The 24,310-nt window shown below is 38.3% G+C and overlaps 1 protein-coding gene across 1 annotated transcript in view; it reads left to right on the top strand.

Annotated features, from left to right (window-relative positions):
* LOC126337022 (fat-like cadherin-related tumor suppressor homolog) overlaps window positions 1–24,310 on the top strand; it is a 304,620-nt gene that overhangs the window by 241,970 nt on the left and 38,340 nt on the right. Inside the window, exons 5-12 of the mRNA XM_050001295.1 lie at window positions 726–791; window positions 9,222–9,314; window positions 10,589–10,696; window positions 10,939–11,040; window positions 13,999–14,124; window positions 16,466–16,556; window positions 16,799–16,908; window positions 23,388–23,564. Of these exons, the coding sequence (XP_049857252.1) occupies window positions 726–791; window positions 9,222–9,314; window positions 10,589–10,696; window positions 10,939–11,040; window positions 13,999–14,124; window positions 16,466–16,556; window positions 16,799–16,908; window positions 23,388–23,564 (873 nt within the window). The remainder of the gene's footprint in view (window positions 1–725; window positions 792–9,221; window positions 9,315–10,588; window positions 10,697–10,938; window positions 11,041–13,998; window positions 14,125–16,465; window positions 16,557–16,798; window positions 16,909–23,387; window positions 23,565–24,310) is intronic.

Below are 24,310 nucleotides of genomic sequence, written 5' to 3'. Positions count from 1 at the left end.
TGATTTACACACACACACACACACACACACACACACACACACACACACACACACACACACACACACTGTACTTGTTTAGGTCATTAGAAGTGTGATGACATTCAACAGTTTTCTACAAAAATAGATCCATATGTTGTTGAGTGCCTGCTTCATTTACAATTGCTTGTCAGTATGAAGTCTTATGTTGCATTAAATAATGTTGAACAGATGTAAAATGAGTCTGATGGAATAAAGAGAAAAGGAAAGAATGGTAAAAAGGTCTTGATTTGACTTAGAATCAAGTGTTATCAGTTGCCTGTATGTAAACATTGTCAATACTCAATATTGTCATCTTTGTAGCTGCCAATTGTAGATAACGGTAATGGTGATGCTCGTTACCATTGTCATTGTAAATGAGGTTCATAGGGTGAAGTGCAGTACTAGCATACTGCTTCCTCTTAAAAAGCGCAGTGGGCACTGCCAGGCATAATTTCTTCTCATATGATTGAAACTGAGTACTTCTCTTGATATTTTGTTGGTAATAATTGGTGAAAAACAGTTGATAATTTAGTCACAAATCAAACATTTAGAATGAAGACAGCCCTGCATGTAATTGCTACTTTGAACTTGTAATTTCATTAGTTTATTTGCTCCAGTCATAAAACAAACTCCTTTCTAAACTGTTGTGAAATACTGAACACTCAGCATTCTGTTTCATATGATTCAAATGCAGTTTTCTTTTTCAGGGTGTGGATGGACCATCTTCAGTATTTGTCAGTGTCATATGTGAACGCAAGAGGACTTCAGACCCGGTGAGTAGTATCCAGTATGGTATTGAAAATGTTCATAAAGGAAAGTAAGTAGTATTGAATTCTAAGTTGATTCTTGGTAATGAATTTGAATGATTTCACCAAAAGATAAAGTAACTTTACAAAATGTGGAAAACATTAGCAGAATGCTTTACAATGGGACATATTTTAAGTGTTTTATTGAGTGTAATAATAAAAACAGGAACAGATGAAATATCTTGGTGGACATCATTCTTGAACCTCTTCCTCCACTAACTTCATGCAGCATTGCTCATATCAGTTGTGTTTATGATGAATATCACTTAATTGGTTAAATATAAGAATATCACACACACACACACACACACACACACACACACACACACACACACACACACACACACACACACTCTTCCACTATTATGTACTGTAATGGTTGTTCAGTGGTGGCAAAAGATTATTCTAAAATGTTCTCGAGCTTTTCTGGATATTCTCATCTATTAATGAATGTTTTTGAACATTTTAGAATATTTATTTATGGATATGGCCATTTAAGGTATTTCAGTTGATACATGTTGTTTCAACACATATACACGTTGAATATACACACTCTGACAGTTTGATTATACAATAATACACTCCTGGAAATTGAAATAAGAACACCGTGAATACATTGTCCCAGGAAGGGGAAACTTTATTGACACATTCCTGGGGTCAGATACATCACATGATCACACTGACAGAACCACAGGCACATAGACACAGGCAACAGAGCGTGCACAATGTCGGCACTAGTACAGTGTATATCCACCTTTCGCAGCAATGCAGGCTGCTATTCTCCCATGGAGACGATCGTAGAGATGCTGGATGTAGTCCTGTGGAACAGCTTGCCATGCCATTTCCACCTGGCACCTCAGTTGGACCAGCGTTCGTGCTGGACGTGCAGACCGCGTGAGACGGCGCTTCATCCAGTCCAAAACATGCTCAATGGGGGACAGATCCGGAGATCTTGCTGGCCAGGGTAGTTGACTTACACCTTCTAGAGCACGTTGGGTGGCACGGGATACATGCGGACGTGCATTGTCCTGTTGGAACAGCAAGTTCCTTTGCCGGTCTAGGAATGGTAGAACGATGGGTTCGATGACAGTTTGGGTGTACCATGCACTATTCAGTGTCCCCTGGACGATCACCAGAGGTGTACGGCCAGTGTAGGAGATCGCTCCCCACACCATGATGCCGGGTGTTGGCCCTGTGTGCCTCGTCGTATGCAGTCCTGATTGTGGCGCTCACCTGCACGGTGCCAAACACGCATATGACCATCATTGGCACCAAGGCAGAAGCGACTAGGAACTTAAATTTTCGGTTGTTTTTTGTGTTTCTATCGGCTGTACTGAGCTGAGATAAGTACTGGCCAGCCCCTCTATCTCTTTGTTAGTAATTGTTTCACATCTTTATATGAGATTTTCCATTAATTAGTTATTTCCAGCTCAGCAACTCTTACGACTGTGTCTCTGTTTTTCTTAAGTTTGGCTTCCATGATCAGTTGCAGTTTCAGAACTTCCTGTCTGGTGCCCTTACTTTTTTGAAAGTCAAATTATTTTCATCCAACATAAGATCAGTTTTCTTTTTGATTCTTTTGTATAGATTTTTAGTAGCTTGGATGCAAGAGCCATTAAGCTGTTTGTATGATAGTTCTCACAGTTATCTGCCCTCACTATATTTGCTATAGTAGGGATGATATTTTTCCAAATGTCTGATGGTATGTCTCCAGACTAGCAGATCTGTACACCCACTATAATAATCACCAATTGCCATTTCCCTCAGTGATTTCAGAGTTCTGTTGAACTCTGACTCAGATACTGGATCACATTTGTCTTCCATACTGAATCTCATTTCTTCCTCAATCATGTCATCAGGCAAGTAATCTCCATTGTAGAGGCCTTCAGTGTGTGCTCTCCACCTATCTGCTCTCTCCTCTGTGCCTAACAGTTGAATTTCCAGTGCACTCTCAACATTCAAACCCTTGCCTTTAATTTCACTTAGGTTGTTTTGACTTCTCTGTATGCTGAATCAACATCTATTTTATGTTATGGCAAAAGACAGAAAGTGTGTGGAGGGGGAAAAGGCAGATGAAGCAACAAAAATAGTAAAGCAGTGTTAATCAGTGATGAGACCTTGATAGCCAGGGTGGCTGCTGAATTAAGGGGTGCAGAGAAGTGGACATCTTACTCCTCACATTGTGTCCACATGGCCTTGAACCTTGGATTTTGTCTATCTACTCCACCGAGTACACTTAACAGTGTAGAACATTTTTGTCATTTAAAAGTTATAATCTAAAATGACGAGAGAAAATTAAAATAGGACACAGTATTGCTGTAACCCAAAACAAGTAATTGGATGATTAAAGATTATTCAGATATATATTTCCCTTATTTTTTAGAAAAAATATTCTGATCGGGATATATTTTCTTAACATTTTATGGCGTTGTAAGTTACCTTAGGAAGACTACTCTGACACAGCCAAATAGTCTGATGAAACATTGCTGCATTGTACATACGGTTAAACCTTAGCTGTCATTTGTCGCACACTGTCCTAGGTGCGGTCTGAGTGACCACTGTAGTTACATAGCCGTAAATATTGCATTCAAAAATTTCAGAGGAACAGTTCAGATTTCATTTAAAAGGTTGCATTAATACCACACAAAAAATATATTCAGATAAACTTTAAAGTTAATTTTTATGAAAAAAAACCTCATTTAAACAGAAAACTGTACCAAATGAACATAATATTAAATGATGATGTTAATACTATGAAAACTCGCGTAATTTGCGCACCAAATTTTACTTTTTACTGTTATTATTCATGTAATAATAAAACATAAAACTACCACAAGACATTGATAAAAAGAAAATTAAACTAGTACTTCTTAGGTGTTTAGTTTCCTTCTTGGAGGTTTTCTTTGCATTTTCTAGTAATTTTTGTACAGATTTCAAGTCAGGTTGGCTTCTTTGCAACAGTGGCAAGTATAAGATGTTTTTCTCTTCCTTTTTGGGTCACAGGTGGGGCATGTTTCGCTTTCTTCCAATCATTCTGCAATGATTTTTACTCTTCATTCTGCTACACCCAAAACATGGTGAAGGATCCATGAAGTTCATAGGGTGCATTGTACTTGTTTTCTCACTTTTTATCTGTGGTGTTACCAACTTGTTTAGAAGCTTCTTCAACAATTAAACCAGTTCACTTGAGTGTTATTTTTGTAGGAATTGTGAGGACAAACGCATTCACTCCAATTATGTCCAACATACAGAAAAATAATGCCATTGTCCATCTTTGGAAGAGGCTTCGATGACCAATGATATTTGTTTTGACCTAATGTGTGTCTAGCAGAACCTTTAGCTAAAGATCCAGTCTCCACACTTCTGTCTTCATCACTTTGATCACTTAGTTCATTCAAGGAATTCACAGGTGTCAAAATAAACTCGACTTCACTTTCGCAATGTTCCTATACTGAATTATGTTCACTTTCAAGTTTGTTGTCACCATCTGGCCCAGCATCACTTCCTAAATTGACCTCATACTATTTTAAAACAATATTCTCAAAGTCAGGATCCATAACATGAACAGTAGACATAGATCTGGCTACTGAGTCCATAATGCCAAGTCCCAGGTGCTAGCATGAATGAAGCAGAAATAGTATAGGTCATGTCATATTCAAGGGGCTACCGACAAAGGAAACAAAGTCAGCTTCAAGAAAGTATTACTACTCAGTTCTGTAATCTCCTACCCCACCACTATGCATTAGCAACAGAGTAACAATAAATGCTAGTGGTCTGTGAGACCACAGCTTGGATGTCTCCTAGACTGTGTGTCTCTGGAAACTGTTAATACAAAGCAAGACAATTTTATAGCAACAAATTAGTTGTATTAAAGGAAAGAGTTCAGTTCAAGTTGATATTTCTCCAACAGTGTTGTATTTTCAAATGCTGGTGTTGATATACTTTCAGATCTGTACTAATATTATAAATGCAAAAGGTATGGGATAGCTTGAATGCTGGGAAAGAAAATGGGCTACTTTAGTCAGTGTGTAGCACAACATAGTTATTGGTTTGAAGAATATGACATGAAATATGGAACAATAATTACTCCTTGTGAAAGCTATTTAACTTTGACCTTTGAACTTTATCATATTTGTGAAAAGACTTTTATTGTTTGATATGTTCCACATAATATGATTCAATATAATCAGTACAATGCTTCTTGAATTCTCAATGTGTTTAATCCACACTTTCATACTAATACCGGTATTGTTAAATGCAACAGTAGTTCTGTCTGCCAAGTTTCCATGACTCCACCACTGTACTGATTCCGATGAAATTTTGTATAGAGTTAGTTTGAACCCTGAGAAAGAGCATAGGGTACTTTTGAAAGTTGAGTTATTTTTGGTATTATTAACATTTTTAAATATGGTATATGTGAGGGGGATGCAGACAATGGCTACAAACCCGTCACATTTTAGACACTGAGCATCATGCGTCTCTTATAGCTTCCAAGACGATTGAAGGCTCATGACGACAGCATCATTTAAAGGCTGTATGACAAACGGCTAGGCTTTAGAGGACAAATGTAAGGATGTAGAGGCTTATCTCACTAGGGGTAAGATAGATACTGCCTACAGGAAAATTACAGACTTTTGGAGAAAGGAGAACCACTTGTATGAATATTAAGAGCTTAGTATGAATATCAAGAGCTCAGTTGGAAACCCAGTTCTAAGCAAAGAAGAGAAAGCAGAAAGGTGGAAGGAGTATATAGAGCGTCTGTATAAGGGTGATGTACTAGAGGACAATATTATGGAAATGGAAGAGGATGTAGATGAATATGAAATGGGAGATATGATACTGTGTGAAGAGTTTGACAGAGCACTGAAAGACCTAAACCGAAACAAGGCCCCGGGAGTAGACAACATTCCATTAGCACTATTGACAGCCTTGGGAGAGCCAGTCCTGACAAAACTCTACCATCTGGTGAGCAAGATGTATGAGACAGGTGAGAACACAATAATTCCAATCCCAAGGAAAGCAGGTATTAACAGAAGTGAAAATCACCAAACTATTAGTTTAATAAGCTACAGCTGTAAAATACTAACACGAATTCTTTACAGACGAATGGAAAAACTGATAGAAGCCGACCTCGGGGAAGATCAGTTTGTATTCTGTAGAAATGTTGGAAGATGTGACGCAATACTGACCCTATGACTTACCTTAGAAAATAGATTAAGGGAAGGCAAACCCACATTTCTAGCATTTGTAGACTTAGAGAAAGCTTTTGACAATGTTGACTGGAATACTCTCTTTCAAATTCTGAAGGTGGCAGGGGTAAAATACAGGGAGCGAAAGGCTATTTCCAATTTGTACAGTAACCAGATGGCAGTTATAAGAGTCGAGGGGCATGAAAGGGAAGCAGTGGTTGGGAAGGGAGTGAGACAGGGTTGTAGTCTCTCCCAGATGTTATTCAATCTGTATATTGAGCAAGAAGTGAAGGAAACAAAAGAAAAGTTCAGAGTAGGAAATAAAATCCATGGAGATGAAATAAAAACTTTGAGGTTCGCTGATGACATTGTAATTCTGTCAGAGACAGCAAAGGACCTGGAAGAGCAGCAGAACAGAATGAACAGTGTCTTAAAAGGAGAATATAAGATGAACATCAACAAAAGCATAATGAGATTAATGGAATGTAGTTGAATTAAATCAGGTGATTCTGAGGGAATTAGATAGGGATTGAGACACTTAAAGTAGTAAAGGAGTTTTGGTATTTGGGGAGCAAAATAACTAATGATGGTCGAAGTAGAGAGGATATAAAATGCAGACTGGCAATGGCAAGGAGAGCATTTCTGAAGAAGAGAAATTTGTTAACATCAAGTATAGATTTAAATATCAGGAAGTCATTTCTGAAAGTATTTGTATGGAGTTTGGCCATGTATGGAAGTGAAACATGGACGAAAAATAGTTTGGACAAGAAGAGAATAGAAGCTTTTGAAATGTGGTGCTACAGAAGAATGCTGAAGATTAGATGGGTAGATCACATAACTAATGAGGAGGTATTGAATAGAATTGGGGAGAAGAGGAGCTTGTGGCACAACTTGACTAGAAGGAGGGAACGGTTGATAGGATACGTTCTGAGGCATCAAGGGTTCACCAATTTAGTACTGGAGGGCAGAATGGAGGGTAAAAATCGTAGAGGGAGACCAAGAGATGAATACACTAAGCAGATTCAGAAGGATGTAGGTTGCAGTAGGTACTGGGATATGAAGCAGCTTGCACAGCGTAGAGTAGCATGGAGAGCTGCATCAAACCAGTCTCTGGACTGAAGACCACAACAACAACATGACAAACCGAGCTGCTGTACCTTTATATGTGGAATGTGGGAGGCTTTTAGTGAGGCTGCATTTTGATTACAATCTATTAATTGACCATGTTAATCACAAATTAGTCTTCATAGCGAGTGGATCAGAAATGCAGGCACCATAATGCATTAAAATGAAAGGACAAAACGGTTGGTATGTCTTGCTCTGGTGGCAAAATATCACATCCAGCACTAGGTGAGCCAGAGGAATACCAAAAAACTCTACTTCTGCATGACTGTAATGAATCAAGGCAGTCTTTATACATAATTAGAAAATATCATGCGTACTTAAAGATTCGACATACAGGAAAATAATGGAAACACATTCATTATGTGCCAACACAGCATTCATTTTTTATACGTACGTCTTTATACCACTACATACACAGACATCTCGCAAAATTACTAACTTTCTTAGTCACCATCACTCATAATAACAAAACTACTAACATGCAAGTGAACCAGTGACTAACAGCTAATACCATACTAAAGGATATAAAAATTAATTGTAATGAAAAAGAGAGAACAAAAATTAGCTAGCATAATTCTAAGTAAATGACAATCCATGATACTCTTAAATTAGTGCATTACTGACTTTTGAAAAGCATTCAACTCAGTACCACACTTACACTTATTATTGAAAATATGATCATATGGGGTATCAAGCAGATTTTGTGACTAGATTGAATATTTATTGGTACGTAGTACATAGCATGTTATCTTCGATGTAGACTCATTGACAGGTATGGAAGTAAGTTCAGTAATGTTCCAGGGAAGTGCATTGGGACCCTTGCTGTTCATGTTGTATATACGAATAAATGACTTTGCGGCCATTAGCAGTAACCTCATATTTCTTGCAGATGATTTGGATGACTCTATAAGGGGCGTTCAAAAAGAAATGAGCCGGAGGCATAATTACAGAAACCGGCTCCTGTATGTTAGAAGTATTGAACCTGGCTGTTGACACTTATCCCACTGTGGCACAAGGCACTGAATGGCTGTCTCATAATATTCCTGGGGCTGCGATGTTAACCAGTTCTGCACGTACAGCTGGACGTCGTCGTCCACACGAGTGCAGGAAAGGTTAAGCTGACGTTCTTCTTTGACCAAAATGGCCCCCTTCTAATTCACTTCCTACAGCACGGGACAACAGTGAAGGCCCAGCATTACTCACAAACCTAGAACGCCCTTCACCAACTGATCAAATCAAAACGACCAGACAATCTGACTCGTGGGGTCATTCTGCTCCATGACAATGCAATGCCTCATATGGCCAACACAGTTGCGGCACTCTTGCAGGAATTCAAATGAGAGGTTCTCGGCCACTCTCCATGTAGTCCATACCTCTCCCCCTGTGATTATGCCATTTTTGGTCCCCTTAAAATGGCTCTAAGGGGCAAACGATTCGCCTTGGACGACGACGTCCAGCTATACATGCGGAACTAGTTAACATTGCAGCCCTAGGAATTTTATGAGACAGCTATTCACTGCATTGTGTCACAGTGGGAAAAGTGTCGCAATGGCCAGGGTCAATACTTCTTACATACAGGTACCGGTTTCTGTAATTATGCCTCTGGTTTGTTTCTTCTTGAATGCCCCTTATACTACCAATAAGCCACAGTTGGAACTGACTAACTTGTGCAGATATGTGGGTGTAATAATTTGTTGGGATATGAAATGGAATGACCATTTAGGATCAGTTGTGAATACAGCGGATGACAGACTGTGGTTCATTGGTAGAATACCGATTTCAGTAATACCATCCAGTATAATGCTCAAGAGCATCAATAATATTTACATCAGGAAAGCTTTAGAGAGCACAGTGACCTGAGAGAGAAAAACAGGAAATTAGTGATCCTGTAATGCTACTCTTCCTCCTATTGACTATGCTTTATTGACTTCATGTTATTGCCAATTGCTAATATTTGTGTGATTTTTCCCTTGTACATTTTCCTTACAGGTAAACATTGGTAGAAATCAGTATATTGCTGTTAATAATAGACTGTATTCATGTTAAAAAATAATATGTGTTTCATTACCACTCTCTTTTACAGGGATTTGTAATTCCGGTGAACATCAGAGTTACAGATGTCAATGATAACACACCTCAGTTCATTAATGCACCTTACATACTCAACATATCAGAGGTATATTATTTCTTTGTATTACTTGTATCTGCACATTGATAAAAGAATCAAGCTCACTGTAAATATGCCATTAGTAACTCATTGTTGCACTACAGTGAATTAAATTACTTGGAGTAAGAAATGATACTTATTGTGTTAATCACCCTAGTCTGAGAGTCACACATTTCTTTATTTCAGTTCATAGTAGTAGATCTTAATGTGGTTGTTAGATAATTACATGTGCACAGAATACACCCTAGTACAAGGCTTCATTTATTTAAAACATTTCTTGTACCAAGTAAAGTTAGTAGTATTAACATGTTAATGTGTTGTAAAAAAAGTCCTTGAAAATTACTGCCTCTTTCGCAGATTTCATCATCTTCTAATAAATACAGTTGGAGCACACAAGTTCGTAACACATCATTTGTATGAAGGTGTTTTATTTCTGCTACTGATTATTCAGCATTAATGAGCCTGAAATATGTAAATAGTACATTTAATGTTGGAAACTCTAGTTTGGAATATCAACAATATTAGTAAAAAGCATACAATGGAAACTCCAGTTGGGAATATCAATAATGTAGGAAAAGATAGCTTGCTCTTTACTGTAAAGATGACACATTAAATTTCAGACAGTCGTAAGTTTTTGGCTACAGCCTTCATCAGAAAAAGAGACACACACAACATTCATTAACATGTCAAAAATAACATGTCATCTGTATGGTAAGTTGCAATCTCTACACACACACACACACACACACACACACACACACACACACGTATATACAAATAAGCACAACTCACTCACGTGTGTGATCTGTGCTTGCTTGTGTGCACGTTGGTGGTGGTTCTGAAAAACATGGAATTCTCAAGGAATTGTAGGAATTTTGGAGGTCTTGGGAAATTCTGCATTTTTAAATTAACATTGTAATTTAATTGAGTTTTATAAATCAAATTTTAAAATATATAATAGTTCAAAGTGTGTTTATTATTTGAATATTAGTCCTTACAAATTATTGTGTGCGTGTGCGCGTGCGCGCTTTTTTTGAAGAAGGCTTTTTGTTGTGTCTGTCTGCAACTACACATATCATCTTTATGGTAAGTAGCAGTTATCCTTTTCCTAGATAATACATTGATATTTATATGACTAGTGTCTTTTATGCCGAGTTACAATAAAGCTGAAGCTAGAGCAACAGAAATGTGTAATAAGTTCCTTGTATTCCTTTTGGATAATAGTTTAAATATTGCCTTGCCATTATCTAAAGCTATCTATTGAGGAAAGAATTATGTCACAGGTTACTGTAGTTGGCACAAGAGTTCTGCAGGGTGTAAAAGCAATTGATGCAGACCAGCAAGGCCCTTTCTCTACAGTCCATTACTCAGTACTTCCAGGACCTCATTCGGTGAGTTAATGAATTACTTTTAGAAATTATTTATGCCTGTGGAAAAGTCGGTCTTCAGTATAATAAACTATACTAGAACTGGTTGCTTGTGTGGTATTTACTTTATTGTACATGCACAATGTATCAGAAAAAGGACTTTTTTTGTCTATTTTCTTGGTGATAATTAACACCATATTTAATTGGTAGGATGGCCAGAATAAATAAAGTGTTGCAGATTCTTAATTCTGGTGTTTAATTTTCAGGACTACTTCATTTTTGTAAACCCTTTGGAAGGAACATTGTTGCTGAGGCGTCCACTGGATTATGAGACACTGTCAAATTTTACTCTCACAATAAGGGCACAGGTAAATTGGCACATTATTTATTTAACTTAATCTCATAAGGATGCATATTTAACAACTCTTATAAATATCCAGTATATTTATGAACTAATTTACAAAAATGTGTGCTTCTATGTAGAAAATAACATTCACATTTTAATTTGTTGTTCACTGACTGTGTTAAACACTAAACTCTTTCTTGGGAAGAATGAGGTACAGATTTTGGTACAGATATATCGATTCAGTATTTTTACCCTCAAATATTGAACTATCTATTTTCACAAATTCTCAGCAGAGCATTTGTTTTTAGTCTGCACAGCTTTGAGGTTAATCTTGTCTTATTGCATTGCACTGCTCTACACTCAATGTTTTTGTTCAAAAAATGCCACACTGAATAATTATAGACTGTGACTATTCATATTTTTTGAATGTTAGTTGCTCTTATGCCACTGTTCATCTTTATACATTCCTCCATTGTCACTTCAATATCTTGTTCAGTTCTTCTGCAACATGATCCAAAACCATGGGTCACCATATGCTGTGATTGTTCCCTACCAGCATATCATGGCAAGTGCTCAAGGTATTCTAATGTGCTGTCTTGGTGAAATAGCTGAAAACTCTTTTCTATGACTGTGCAAATGACTACTTTACACAGTAGTTACATTTAATTGGTTCTTTCTGCATTTGTTAGCACTGTAAACAATATGGTAGCCAGGCACAGTTTTATGTTCTTGTGTTTTTACAGAACAAAAACCTAGTTACATCATCTCAGATCTGTAGCACAACAGTCAGTGAAAACAATGTTGGCTTGACACAGTGGTAGCATAATGAAACGAAACAGCACAGGAGAGCTTCTGTGAAGTTTGGAAGGTAGAAGATGAGATACTGGTGGAATTGAAGCTGTGAGGTCAAGTCATAAGTCCTGCTTTGGTAGCTCAGTTGCTAGAGCACTTGCCCTCGAAAGGCAAAGGTCCCGAGTTTGTCTCAGTCCAGCATACAGTTTAAATCTGCCAGGGAGTTTCATACCGGTGCACACTTATCTGAAGAGAGAAAATTTCATTCTGGGAAGATAATCTTGCCAGTGAAGTCACATCAGTGAAAAGTCAAATGATGAACCAATCACTAATCCAGATGTTAAATAGTAGGCCATTCTTGTGGACAGTGTTCTCATAGGTGTTTAGAGAGTAATAACTGGCAGCAAACTTGACATAGTTTTTTCTTGTGAGCTTTCAGACTGCAAGCTACAGTTGTGAGAGATTAACATGAAAAAGTTAGCATGGTGCACAGTTCTAGCAGGCTTTGCAACATTATAATAGACACTGATCAGAGATGTTACTTGTTTACTAGTGCTTCCAGGATTGATTATTTTGGAAGGTGTCTGATGTTATGGATTAGGAAACCAGAAAAAATTGTAGTACCATCTTGGGCATCTACGTTGGGAAGCCCATACTCATGCTATTTTGGTAAATTTTTAATGTGATGGTAAATTATGCAAAATTGTAGGGACTTAATTAGTGAAGTACAAGTGGCTCGCTTAAAGTTTTTCATGTTGAACTGTTATTTTCATTTAGGCATAATTTCTGATTAGCAAAGCTTTTGTGAAAACTCCATTAAACTGATCCACAGACTACATTTTGAAATATTTATGTATGTGCGACCACAAAGGCAATATGAAAAGCAGAAAGAAATTAGTTATGAAACATCATACATTTAGAGGGCACATGGTGTTATTTCACTGCTTACAAAATTGACTCAGATTTACAAAGAGCATAGCAGTATGAACCCCCTTAACAGTACTGTGTTGCAACCTTTCTGGCCTAGATACATGCACTTATTCAGTTGGGAGGAGTGTCATAAAGCCATTGTATCCTCTCCTTAGGAAAGCTGGAAAGGAAAGCTGTTGTAACTGTTTCCTGATATCCTGAATTCTGGCCTCTGGGGCAGAGTTGATGTCAGAGCTGGTCACACACATCTGCTATTGAAGACAGATCTGTTTATCTTGCTGATCATAGGAGTACCTCAACGTACCTGCAGAACTGTGATACATCACTGGAACACATACAATGCCATTCATCAACAGTCCACATGTCCTAGTCAAGGTACCACTCCAAACACAGTCATTTGTGTTGTGGTTTAATGCCAGACTGTGTGTCAGATGGTAATTCCGGTTGCTGCTTGTCTCTGACCGATGGTGTGAGATGACATGAAATGTTGCAGGGCGACCTTTAAGACTTCTCATATGGTAGATGAAAATGTAAAGGGGTTAAGATGTGTTCAGTGCAAAATATGACAGTTCTCTTCCTGGTCAACCACTACTTTGACAATGAGTATGCCTGTTGTCATGCTGCCATACAGTTTAACATTGGGCCACTGTCACATCTGAGTGCCCCACAATCTGAATATTGCACAATTCGACGTGCCAGCCAAATGGAGACTCTCAGTGATGCCTCTTTCAGTCATTGCCAGGTGCTGATAGTGCTGTCCCACATGAGTATGTGGCATCTCCATGTCCTTCTCAGTGATCACTGAGTGTCTGTCATTGTTCTTGCTTCTTAGGTACCCTCCTAGGCCTTATAACAACATTTAATGTGAACAACACTAACACAGTTTGATGGCTGTTCTATCTGTCAGAAAATACCAGCAATAATCAAATACATGACCATCAGTGGGGTGTATGTGTATGAACTTAACACTGAAATCTATGTCTTCTCTGGGTGTTGAGATTTTTTTTTTTTGTGTGTGTGTGTGTGTGTGTGTGTGTGTGTGTGTGTGTGTGTGTGTGTGTGTGTCCGTGTGTCCTTCCTGAACAACTATAGATTTTTTGCCTCTTTTTATGTAGTGGAATCATGAATTTTGTCATATTTTTAAGTATTGTTGGTATATATTGTGACAAACATAAAAATACGCAGCAGGTAATCATCCATTTGCTGTTCCTGATGTTATGATAACATATATTTAATTTTATTGTTTTCCACAATTCAGGACCAAGGATCGCCACCTCGATATTCTGATGCCGTCATCTATGTGTATGTGATAGATGCAGATGATCAGAATCCAAAATTTTTTGATGAAAGATACACAGCTGAACTGCCTATTGTGCCATTACAGGTTGGTATAATTAATTTATCCTCTCTCTCTCTCTCTCTCTCTCTCTCTCTCTCTCTCTCTCTCTCTCTCTCTCTGTTTGTGTTTGTGTTTTCAGGTTGAAGCTCTACCTCTGATCTAAAAATATGAATTAATTTTTCAGAAAAGCAAGAGAACCAAGGACACTCAGACTTGTTGATAGTGGACAGTAGGAATACTTATACTTAAAAAGTTGCCTGTTGTGAATCGTACATGCGCACGTGCGCCCGCGCCCACACACACACACACACACACACACACACACACACACACACACACAGGGGGGAGGGGGGAGAGATCTTGCATGTGGATCGCACACAAGATGTCAGTGATGTAGAATCTGTCTGATGGTGGCTCGTTTGTACCAGAATGTGATGTACTGTTGTTAGGACCATGTTACCCATCTTACTGTTTTTTCATTATTGGTTGGTTAATTCACAGCATTGCACCTGTTTCTGTGTACCAGTTACCACTTATAACTGTCACTTATTTTGCTGTCTTGTAGATTTGTGATGACAATCTGACATTTGCATATCCTGACACTGAAATTTTTTTGTCAAATTGTTGAACACTCGGTACCTAGAGATTGTCTAGTCCTGGTTGCAAAGCCCCTCAGCTATACGTAGGGAAAATCAGATACCCACATTATCAAGCTTGAAGAAATTGTCGTAGTAGCAGAAATGTAAAATTGTGTAGAGTGTTTTAATGAATCATTAAAAAAACACTTGTATTTGTTTGCTTATTTGTTTTTACTTTAAGGGGTTGAGTATTACTCTGTATGGTACGAAACTCCCTCATGTACACAATTCAATGAATGAGTTTACCATTATTATGACGATTTTCGGATAAATTTTGTGCTTTTGTGTCGTGTTGCTGTTGCGGACATTAGTTTGAAGACTGGTTTGATGCGGCTCTCCTTGTCAGTCTCTCATGTACAAGCGTCTACATATTTGCATAATTCCTGCTGTCTATATCCATTGGAATCTGTTTGCTATTGTTAAATGTTGGTTTCCATCTACAAATTTTTACTCATATCTCTTCCCTACAAAAACTTTTCCTCAATTTTCAGATCAACTGGAACAGTTGCCTCGGGATGTATCCTATCAGCTGGCCCCATATTTTGCGAAAAGTTGTGCAATGAACATATATTCTCCCCGTTTCCATTCTGTACCTGCTTAACAATCCAATCTACACACCTAGTCTTGAGTATCCTTCTGTAGCATCATACTTCAAAAGATTCTCTTGTCTTTTTGTCTAATTCATGGTTCCCTTTTAGCCAAGTCTACACTGCAGGAAAATACCTTTAGGAAAGACTTTGCACTATTTATATTTACAGTTTATAACAAATTTCTCTTTTTTACAGAACACTTTCTCTTGCTTTTGCCGTCCTGAGTTTTACATCCTCTCTACCTTAACCATTGTTTGGTATTTCCTGCCCAAGTAACAAAACTCCTCTACTACTCTTAGTATCTCATTTCCTACTTCAATTACCTCAGCATTAATTGACTTAATTGGTCTACATTCATTACCTTTGTTTTACTATTAGTGATGTTCATCTTATAACCTTTTCGTGACACTGTCCATTTCATTCAGCTGATCTTCAAAGTCCTTTGCTACGACTGGTGGAATTACAATATCACCACCAAACCTCAAAGTTTTTATTTCTTCTCCTTTAACTTTAATTGGTTCTCCAATATTCTCCTTGGTTTCATTCACAGCTTATGCAATGTAAGGATTGAATAACATCAGGAATAGGCCACAACCCTGTCTCACTCCCTGCTCAGCCACTGCTTCTCTTTCGTGCCGTTCAGCTCTTATAACTGCTATATGATTTCTTTATAATTGTAAATAACTTTCACTCTCCTTATTTTTACTTCCATAATTTCATGTAGAGTATCCAGTCAATATTGTCAAAAGTTTCCTGTAAATCCTCAGTTGTTATATCAATAGGTTTGCCCTGTTCAGTCTGTCTGACATGATATGTCTTGTGAGAAAAATCTGATATTTCAGCTGTAAATACCAGTGAAAGCTTAACAAATGGTAGACATCAGAAGATACCAAATTGCCTGACTTTGAATGAAAGATTGAGATATTTGTGACACATTCTTTACATTCTAATAAAAGTGGTATCCACTTTTTTAACCAAAACTTTCGTATTGTAAACAGTTCTTATCAGTTCATGTAGCGGATTAATAACAAAAACAATGTTGAAGTATGTAGGAATCAAAGAGGGGAAAACAAGAATGTAAGAAAGGTTATAGTAAATCTACCACTATCACGTGCAGGTAAATAACATTATTAATCAGAATTCTCTGTATTTACACAGGGAACACGCTTGAAGGTCCTGCCAAGAGAAATTGCAGCATATGACCAGGATGTTGGGATCAATGCACCTATTTATTACACTTTCAACTCTGGTGAGGTCTTAGTAGTAGTGAAAGAATGTATTTCTTAAAAACAGAGTTAAAGAAATATTGTACTAAATATTTATATTACAATTCTGAATGGTATCTGTACATTTTTAGTAAATAATCAGTAATTTCCTGTTTTCATTCAGCACACACTAGATCATGAAACCAATGTTTGGAAATATTTTAATATTAGGAGCACAAATTGATCTGTTACTGAATAATTGGATGCAATATGATTTCCCTTCCAGCAACTCAGGATTACAGATTTTTTGAAATTGACAGAAGTTCAGGTCATGTAATTTTGCAAAGAGCCGTGCCTGACGATGAGCTCCTGCAGCCTACAACTCTTGTTGTTAGGGTATGTTACACTTCAGATTCATCCTGTCTGTCCTATATTTGTAACATAATCAGATGTTACCAATGTTTAAATAAATTGTATAATTCCACAGATAATGTAAACCATAATTATCATTATGTTCTTATATTGCACAGATTATCTTTGTATTAAACTCCTGCTTCTGTTCATTCTAACAGTGTTACATTTTTACAGCTTAAGCAAATCATGAAATTATTTTTACTCACTGTTAAATTGTAATGACATTTTCAAAATTTAAAACTAGTTCTTAAATGAGTCCAAAGTGTGTGGTGCTAGTGCGGTTGGAGTAAATTTTCACTTTAGAAAGTTATTTTAGTGGTATCGGGCTTCTCATGGTATTGTGGATGATAAACATCCATAACATGAAATATACACAGTTATTTCTAGAACAGCCTTCAGTTATTATCTGTCTTGGTCTTACCTTAAATCTTATTAGATCTCAAAACACCAACATGCAAATCATACATTTATGGTGCTAGGAATATACAATAACTCCCTAGTTATTGTTCAGTTAAGGACAACAAAGATAAGATTACAGTAAGGAGAATGGAAAAGGAGGAAACCCTAATATGTAGTGCAATGAGAAATACCCTCTGCCATCCATTTCACACCAGTGTGCAGAGTACGGATGTACGTGTAGAAGCCAGCAGTTTTGCACCTCCAACCTCGTACATTTCAGTTCACAAGATACAATAGTTCTTTTCTTAACAGTGTGGCACACAGCATATTTTCATATCTCTCTCCACACTAAACTTTTCCAGACCATTCCAGTTGGCAGAGTAGCTCTTTACTCTAATACCCTAAATTATTTGTTGAATTTATTCTAAGCTCTATCTTCCTCTCTAGTTCCTATCCTTCACAGCTCCCACAGGTACCATGGAAATTATTCCTCAATATCTTTGCATCCAGGGTGGTGCAAGAAATGTGTTGCCAATTGTTTCTTTCGCAATTTACGACACACATTAGATATCCCTCTGGGATCTCTACAGTGTAATTCACGATACTGCCACTAGGAGACTAGTAAGCAGCAATGGCTGACAATGGAAGACTGGCGACACAGCAACGATGGGCAGTTGTGTTACTTTTTCATTAAATGAAACACCTTGTTGTCACTCAGAGGTGTTTTTGACAACAGTTTAATATACGATGGATCCCTTGCAAGAAGACCATCCAGATGTTGTAAGATAAATTTGTACAAGAAGGAACAGTATTGGAAGCGAAACGACCTCGGCAAGCCTGTTTGTTTGCCGGAGAATATTGAAGCGTTACGAGTTGCTGTACAGAGAAGTCTCAGGGAAATCGTGTAGAAAGGCAGCAGCGCAACTGGGAATATCTAAATGCTCCATTCAATGCATTCTTAAGTGACCTCCATATGTACCCATACAAGATGACCTGTGCACAGAAGCTCACTGAAGGACACAAGCAGCAGAGACTATTGTTTGCTCAGTGAGCGGAGGATAGGGAAGAAACTCTCAACAACGTTTGGTTTTCAGACGAGGTGCATTTTCATTTAGACAGTGTGGCTAACAAACAAAATGTATGCTTTTGGGGCACTGAAAACCCACAAGTGCTTCATGCTACTGCCTTGCTCTCCAACACGCAGTGGTTCATGCAAGATGGAGCAAGGCCACACACTGCAAACACTGTGTTGGAGTTTTTACATGAGTATTTCAACATGCGGATCATTTCAATCAGGTTTCAAGGTCACTTCAATGACAGACAAAATTGCCCCCCCCCCAATAGTCCAGACCTCAATCCATGTGACTTTTTTTTCTTTGGGGGTACCTAAAAGAAAAATTTTCCCGAAACGTCCACACGATTTAATGGAGGTCAGAAGACTTATTCTTCAAGCTTGCGGTGAAATTATGGAAGATATGTGCTGTAGGGTAATCACTAACTTCAGTGTTCATTTGAAGGAAGTTAGGAAACAAAATGGTGGACATATTGTGCATGTGCTGAGTTAGAACAAATCTCCATGGATGGCTTTTCATTGAAGTATATGTTCCTTTCAGATTGTATTGCCAATAAAGTTTATATTCAAAAACAAAATGGTAGCACATTTCGTGTGCCACTCTGTTTGTCATACCACACTGCCTCTTCTTGTCAGTGTTTTTGACATGTTCCTCTCCTCCCCATATTTTCAACATATCTTTACACTATATCTCACATGCTAAAATTCTCCTCTTTTTCAGTTTTTCTATAGTCCACAATTCCCTTATGTACATTGTTGTGTTTCAGATGTGAATTCTCAGAAATTTCTTTCTCAGATTAAGGCAAATGTTTAATATTAGTAGGCTTTTTTTCACCAGGTAAGCCCTCTTTGCTTCAGCAATCTGCTTTTATGTCCTCCTTCCTCTGTCCATTACATGTTGTTTTGCTTCCAAGGTAGCAGAATTACTCACTTTGTCTACTTAATAACCACCAGTTTTGCTAAACTTACAGCTAATCTCATTTTTGCTAATCCTCATGACTTAAATCTCCTTTTGATTTCCTCCCTATCCACAGTGTTTGCTCGTGAAACTGTTAACTGCATTCAAAAATCTTTGCAGTTCTTCCTCACTTTCACTGAGGGGAGCAATGTCATCAATGAATCTAATGGACGATATCCTCTCACACTGAATATTAATCCCTCTCCTGAAGCATTCTTTCATTTCTTTCATTGTTTCTTTGATGTGTAGATTGGAATGATGGAAAAATGCTCCTATCAGAGCACAAATAAGGTGAAAATGCTTCCGTTTAAAAGATATTGACTAAAAAGTGGGGTACCAGCTGCCTCAACACTTATAAACATTTGGCATATGAACATATTTGCACTCTTTTTAAAATGTAAGTCCTATCTCACTCCCACAAGCTTCCCTAACTTTTAACTTGCTCAAACCCACTATCCCAACACTGTAAGTCACTCATACCCATCCACTCCCACTTGTCCATTCTCATTCATTCATTCATTCGCTCACTCACTCATTCAGCACAACTCATTATCGTCTCTTTCGGCCTGCCTGTGACTGTCTCCTGTATCACAGCCACAGCCTCCTTCATTCTGTCCTGCTACTACTGTCTCCTCTTTCTCTCTCTTCTGTTATTATATCACTCATTCCTCCCCACTCTGTGCATTCTCTCTCTCTCTCTCTCTCTCTCTCTCTCTCTCTCTCTCTCTCTCTCTTTCTTTCTTTCTTTCTTTCTCTTTTTCTCTCCCCCCCCCCTCCCTCATTGCCATTGTCACAGGCTCTCTCTCTCTCTCTCTCTCTCTCTCTCTCTCTCTCTCTCTCTCTCTCTCTCTCTCTCTCTCTCTCTCTCTCTCTCTCTCATCATCACTAGCTCTCATCCAATTCCACTTTCTTCTGCTCTTCATTCCTCTCCCACTGGTACTGTCACCTTCACTCTTTTTCCAGCACTGTTCTGTCACTGTCGACTATATTCCACTCCCACTGTGCCCCTCTCTTTCTCTCTCATTGCTGTTGTGCAAAGGAGTCATGTCTACTAGCTTCCGTATTCAGTAATTTTCCACCTCTTTCTGACTGCCCCCACTCCCGATTGTGGTAGCTGGTACCTCACTTTTCAGTCTGTCTTCTTAACAGGAGCATTTTTGTGCTACAAAAGGAGTACTTTTCCACTGGTTCCCTTCTTTTTCCTGCCACAGCAGGGCATATCACACACATGAAAAAAACCTTATGGCTCAGTAAAATTTTGATAGTTTATTCCTGTGAAACTGAAATAATGCAAAACTAATTTTACACCACAGGCCAGATTTTACTTTACAAAAATTTTGCATGTCCTTCAGAACAACATGGGGTTCTCAGAACCTTCCTGATGGTAACAGAGACACTTACCATTATATTTCTCCATGCTACATCACTTTATAAACCACATTTTTGCTTAACATCAGATTTTATATGTGTTTTTTACACAGACAGGTAGGGTAACTTTAAAACTGTGTGTCTTGGAAGTGGTAAATATATCAAGAAAATTTTTAAGGTTGTTAGATATTGACACCTTGGGAATATATCATAAAAGTTACAGCCATTTACTGTCAATAGCCATCTTTGAATCTATGGATTTGTTTTGGTACCCAAAAGCCACATTTTTGTGGCGTTCCTTGATAATGGATAAAGATTTTTTAAAACAGTTAGATGGAACATCTAGATAAATGCCTAGAGATAATAACATTAAAATCTGACCAATTGTGATTTATTATTTAGATTTTGCATCTCCCCAGATTTTACATACAAACGGTTAAAGATATTGTTAAAATTTTTGAGATTGTTTGAGATAGTGATAGAGATTTCAGGAATATATCACAAAAATTTCAGCCATTTGCTGTGCATAATCATCTTGGGATCCACTGCTCTGTGTTGGTACAAAAAATTGTTAAAAATATAAACTGTCCCTGGCCCAAGGGCTATCATAGATACTTGACCCTACCTAAGAACCCTATTTTTATGTGTGGCTTTTTGAACTTATTTGTAGCAGGTAACACAAGCTGTCAGAAGCGTATCGAGAGGGGAAATGAAATACAAAATTCCTGTCTTGTACCCCTTTTAACCTGATAACTTCATTGTTGAGCTTTCATTCTTTCACTACTGGAAAATTTTTTTGGGCACTCTAAAAAGAAAACTCATGAGGGAACATGTGCATATTATTGTAGTTCCACTAATTTGGTACTATTATTGTATCATTTAAACTGTAGTTCTTGTTGAAAGTTAAAATGTTGTTCTGTATTCCTAAACAGAAACATTTATCTGAAGTAATCTTTAGTAGTGAGCCAAATGCCAATGCACTTTAATTTATTGTGTGACTCAGTTGCTGTTTTTCTTGTGGTATTTTTAGTACTTGATAAAGATAGAAAGGTTAACTAATTGATTAAAGTGGCAAATTTTTCCCTTATCAGAAATACAAAAAGGAAAATTGTATTGATAATTTGTACCTGTTATGATGTGTGCAAATACACATAACTTTCCTTCTGGAAAATCCAGGTTGGAATAACAACAGTATTATGAAAAGGAAAGATGGCCATACATGTTGATCTTTTAGCCGAAAGGCCTTTTTCTGAAGTAGACGCTACCCACAAAAGCATGCCACATACACAAAAAACCACTGTCTCTGGCCACTGAGGCCAGATTGCAAGCAACTGTGCCTGATAGGAGAAGCTATGGGAGGATGGGGGTGAGAGAAAGTAAAGTGCTGCTTGTGGGAGCATGCAGGGATATGGGGAGAAGGTAGGTGTAGTTGGGAGGCTAGAGGGATGGGATGCGTGGGAGGGGTGGGGGGTGGGGGGTGGAAGTGGAGTGGAAAAGGAGAAGAGTAGAAGAGGAGAAAAAGACTAGTCAGTGCATTGGTGGAATAGAAAGCTGTGTCGTGCTGGAATGGGAGCTGGGAAGGAGATACATGGGTACAGGACAGGGACTAATGAAGGTTGAGATCAATGGGGTTACAGGTACGTAGGATTTATTTCAGGGAGAGTTCCTACCTCTGCATTCAGAAAAGCTGGTGTTAATAGATAGGTTCCAGATGGTGCAAGCTGTGAAGCAGTCATTGAAGTGAAGAACATTGTGCTGGGCAACGTGTTCAGCAATTGGATGGTCCAGCTGTTACTTGGCCAGTTTGTCAATGGCCATTTGTGCAGGCAGACATCCATGATGTCTGTAGGCATGATGGGTGCTGGGCAGGAGGTGCAGCAGTTGGGTGGTCGAGGTGCTTCTTGGCCACAGTTTGTTGTTGGCCAGTTATGCGGGCAGAAATGTCTAATGTCTGCCCACATAAACGGCCAAGGACAAACTGTGGCAATCCAGTTGTTGGGCACTCTGCCTAACACAATGTCATTCACTTCAATGACTGCTTCACAGCCTGTATCATCTGGATCCTTCCTACCAATACGATTTTTTGAATTGCACAGGTGAGAACTTTCGATGCAAAATATCCTATGTTCCCGCAACCCCATTGGTTTCAACCTTCATTAGTCCTTGTCCTTCACCCACCTATTCCATTTCCTGTTCCCGTTACAGCAGTACACAGCTTTCTATTCCACCAATGATATTGATGCTAGTTTTGTGTATGTCTTCTACTTCTCTTCTTTTGCGCTCCTCTCCCTGCCCCCCATCTCATACCTCTTGTGACTGCACCCAGCTGCTCTTTCCTACGTACCCTCACAAGCAACACTTTACCTTCCTCCACTCCTATTCCACTGTCCCACCACAGAGAGAGAGAGAGAGAGAGAGAGAGTGTGTGTGTGTGTGTGTGTGTGTGTGTGTGTGTGTGTGTGTGTGTGTGTGTAGCTGCAGTCTTTCCTGTACATAATACTGTTGTTATATAAGCTTCTTATTACAAAGTAAGCAAATTTCAGACTATGACTCTGACCTGATAGTACAAGTACAAATGATAAATGTAAATCTAATTCAGTGTTGCTTTGTCACCATATACATAACTCTTTTTTAGTCCCACTATATGATATGGCATTTTTTCAGGCTACACAGTATGACAACCCAGATCGGTATGCATTAGCAACATTGACAGTTTCAAGGCCTGGTGTTGTTGCTGGTGATCTGATGTTTATTCAGAAGCATTTCTCAGCTTCTGTGCTAGAAAATGTTCCTCTAGGAAGTGTGTTACTTACTGCTGTTACCAATAAACCACGTGACAGGGTATGTCTACTTTAAAGTTTGTTGCCAGATGTTATATAAATAAGGCATTGAAGTAATTCACACACTTTTAACATCTTCGCACTATAGTATACTTGAGGTTGTGTAAGTAAACATAATACATGTTGGTAAACATTTCTATTAAGGTTTAATGTGGTAATTTGTTATACTGAATGCCAGAATTTGTGGAAAACACTAGAAATCTTGTATTTACTGGGCATCATTTAGAAAGAAGTCCACACATAAATTATTAAGCCCCATGTAAATCAGAGAGAAATGGTAAATTAGTATCATAAGAAGTGAATTATACATATGAACTATTGTGCAGTCCGTAGTACATGTCAGTAATAAACAAACAAAATTTATGTTGAGAGAGAGAGGGGGAGAGGGGGAGAGGGGGGGGGGGATGAGGGAGGGGGGGGGGAGAGAGAGAGAGAGAGAGAGAGAGAGAGAGAGAGAGAGAGAGAGAGAGAGAGAGAGAGAGAGAGAAGGGGGATATTAATGTAAATCTCTTGATTGATACTGATGCTAGTTTTGCATACACTACTGGTAACAAAAATTGCTACACCACGAAGATGACGTGCTACAGACACGAAATTTAACCGACAGGAAGAAGATGTTGTGATATGCAAATGATTAGCTTATCAGAGCATTCACATAAGGTTGGCGCTGGTGACTACACCTACAACATTCTGACGTGAGGAAAGTTTCCAACAGATTTTTCATACACAAACAGCAGTTGACAGGTG

Source organism: Schistocerca gregaria, chromosome 2 (assembly GCF_023897955.1).
Source record: "Schistocerca gregaria isolate iqSchGreg1 chromosome 2, iqSchGreg1.2, whole genome shotgun sequence".
Classification (NCBI taxonomy): Eukaryota; Metazoa; Arthropoda; class Insecta; order Orthoptera; family Acrididae; genus Schistocerca; species Schistocerca gregaria.
This window is presented reverse-complemented; position numbering and strand designations above follow the sequence as displayed.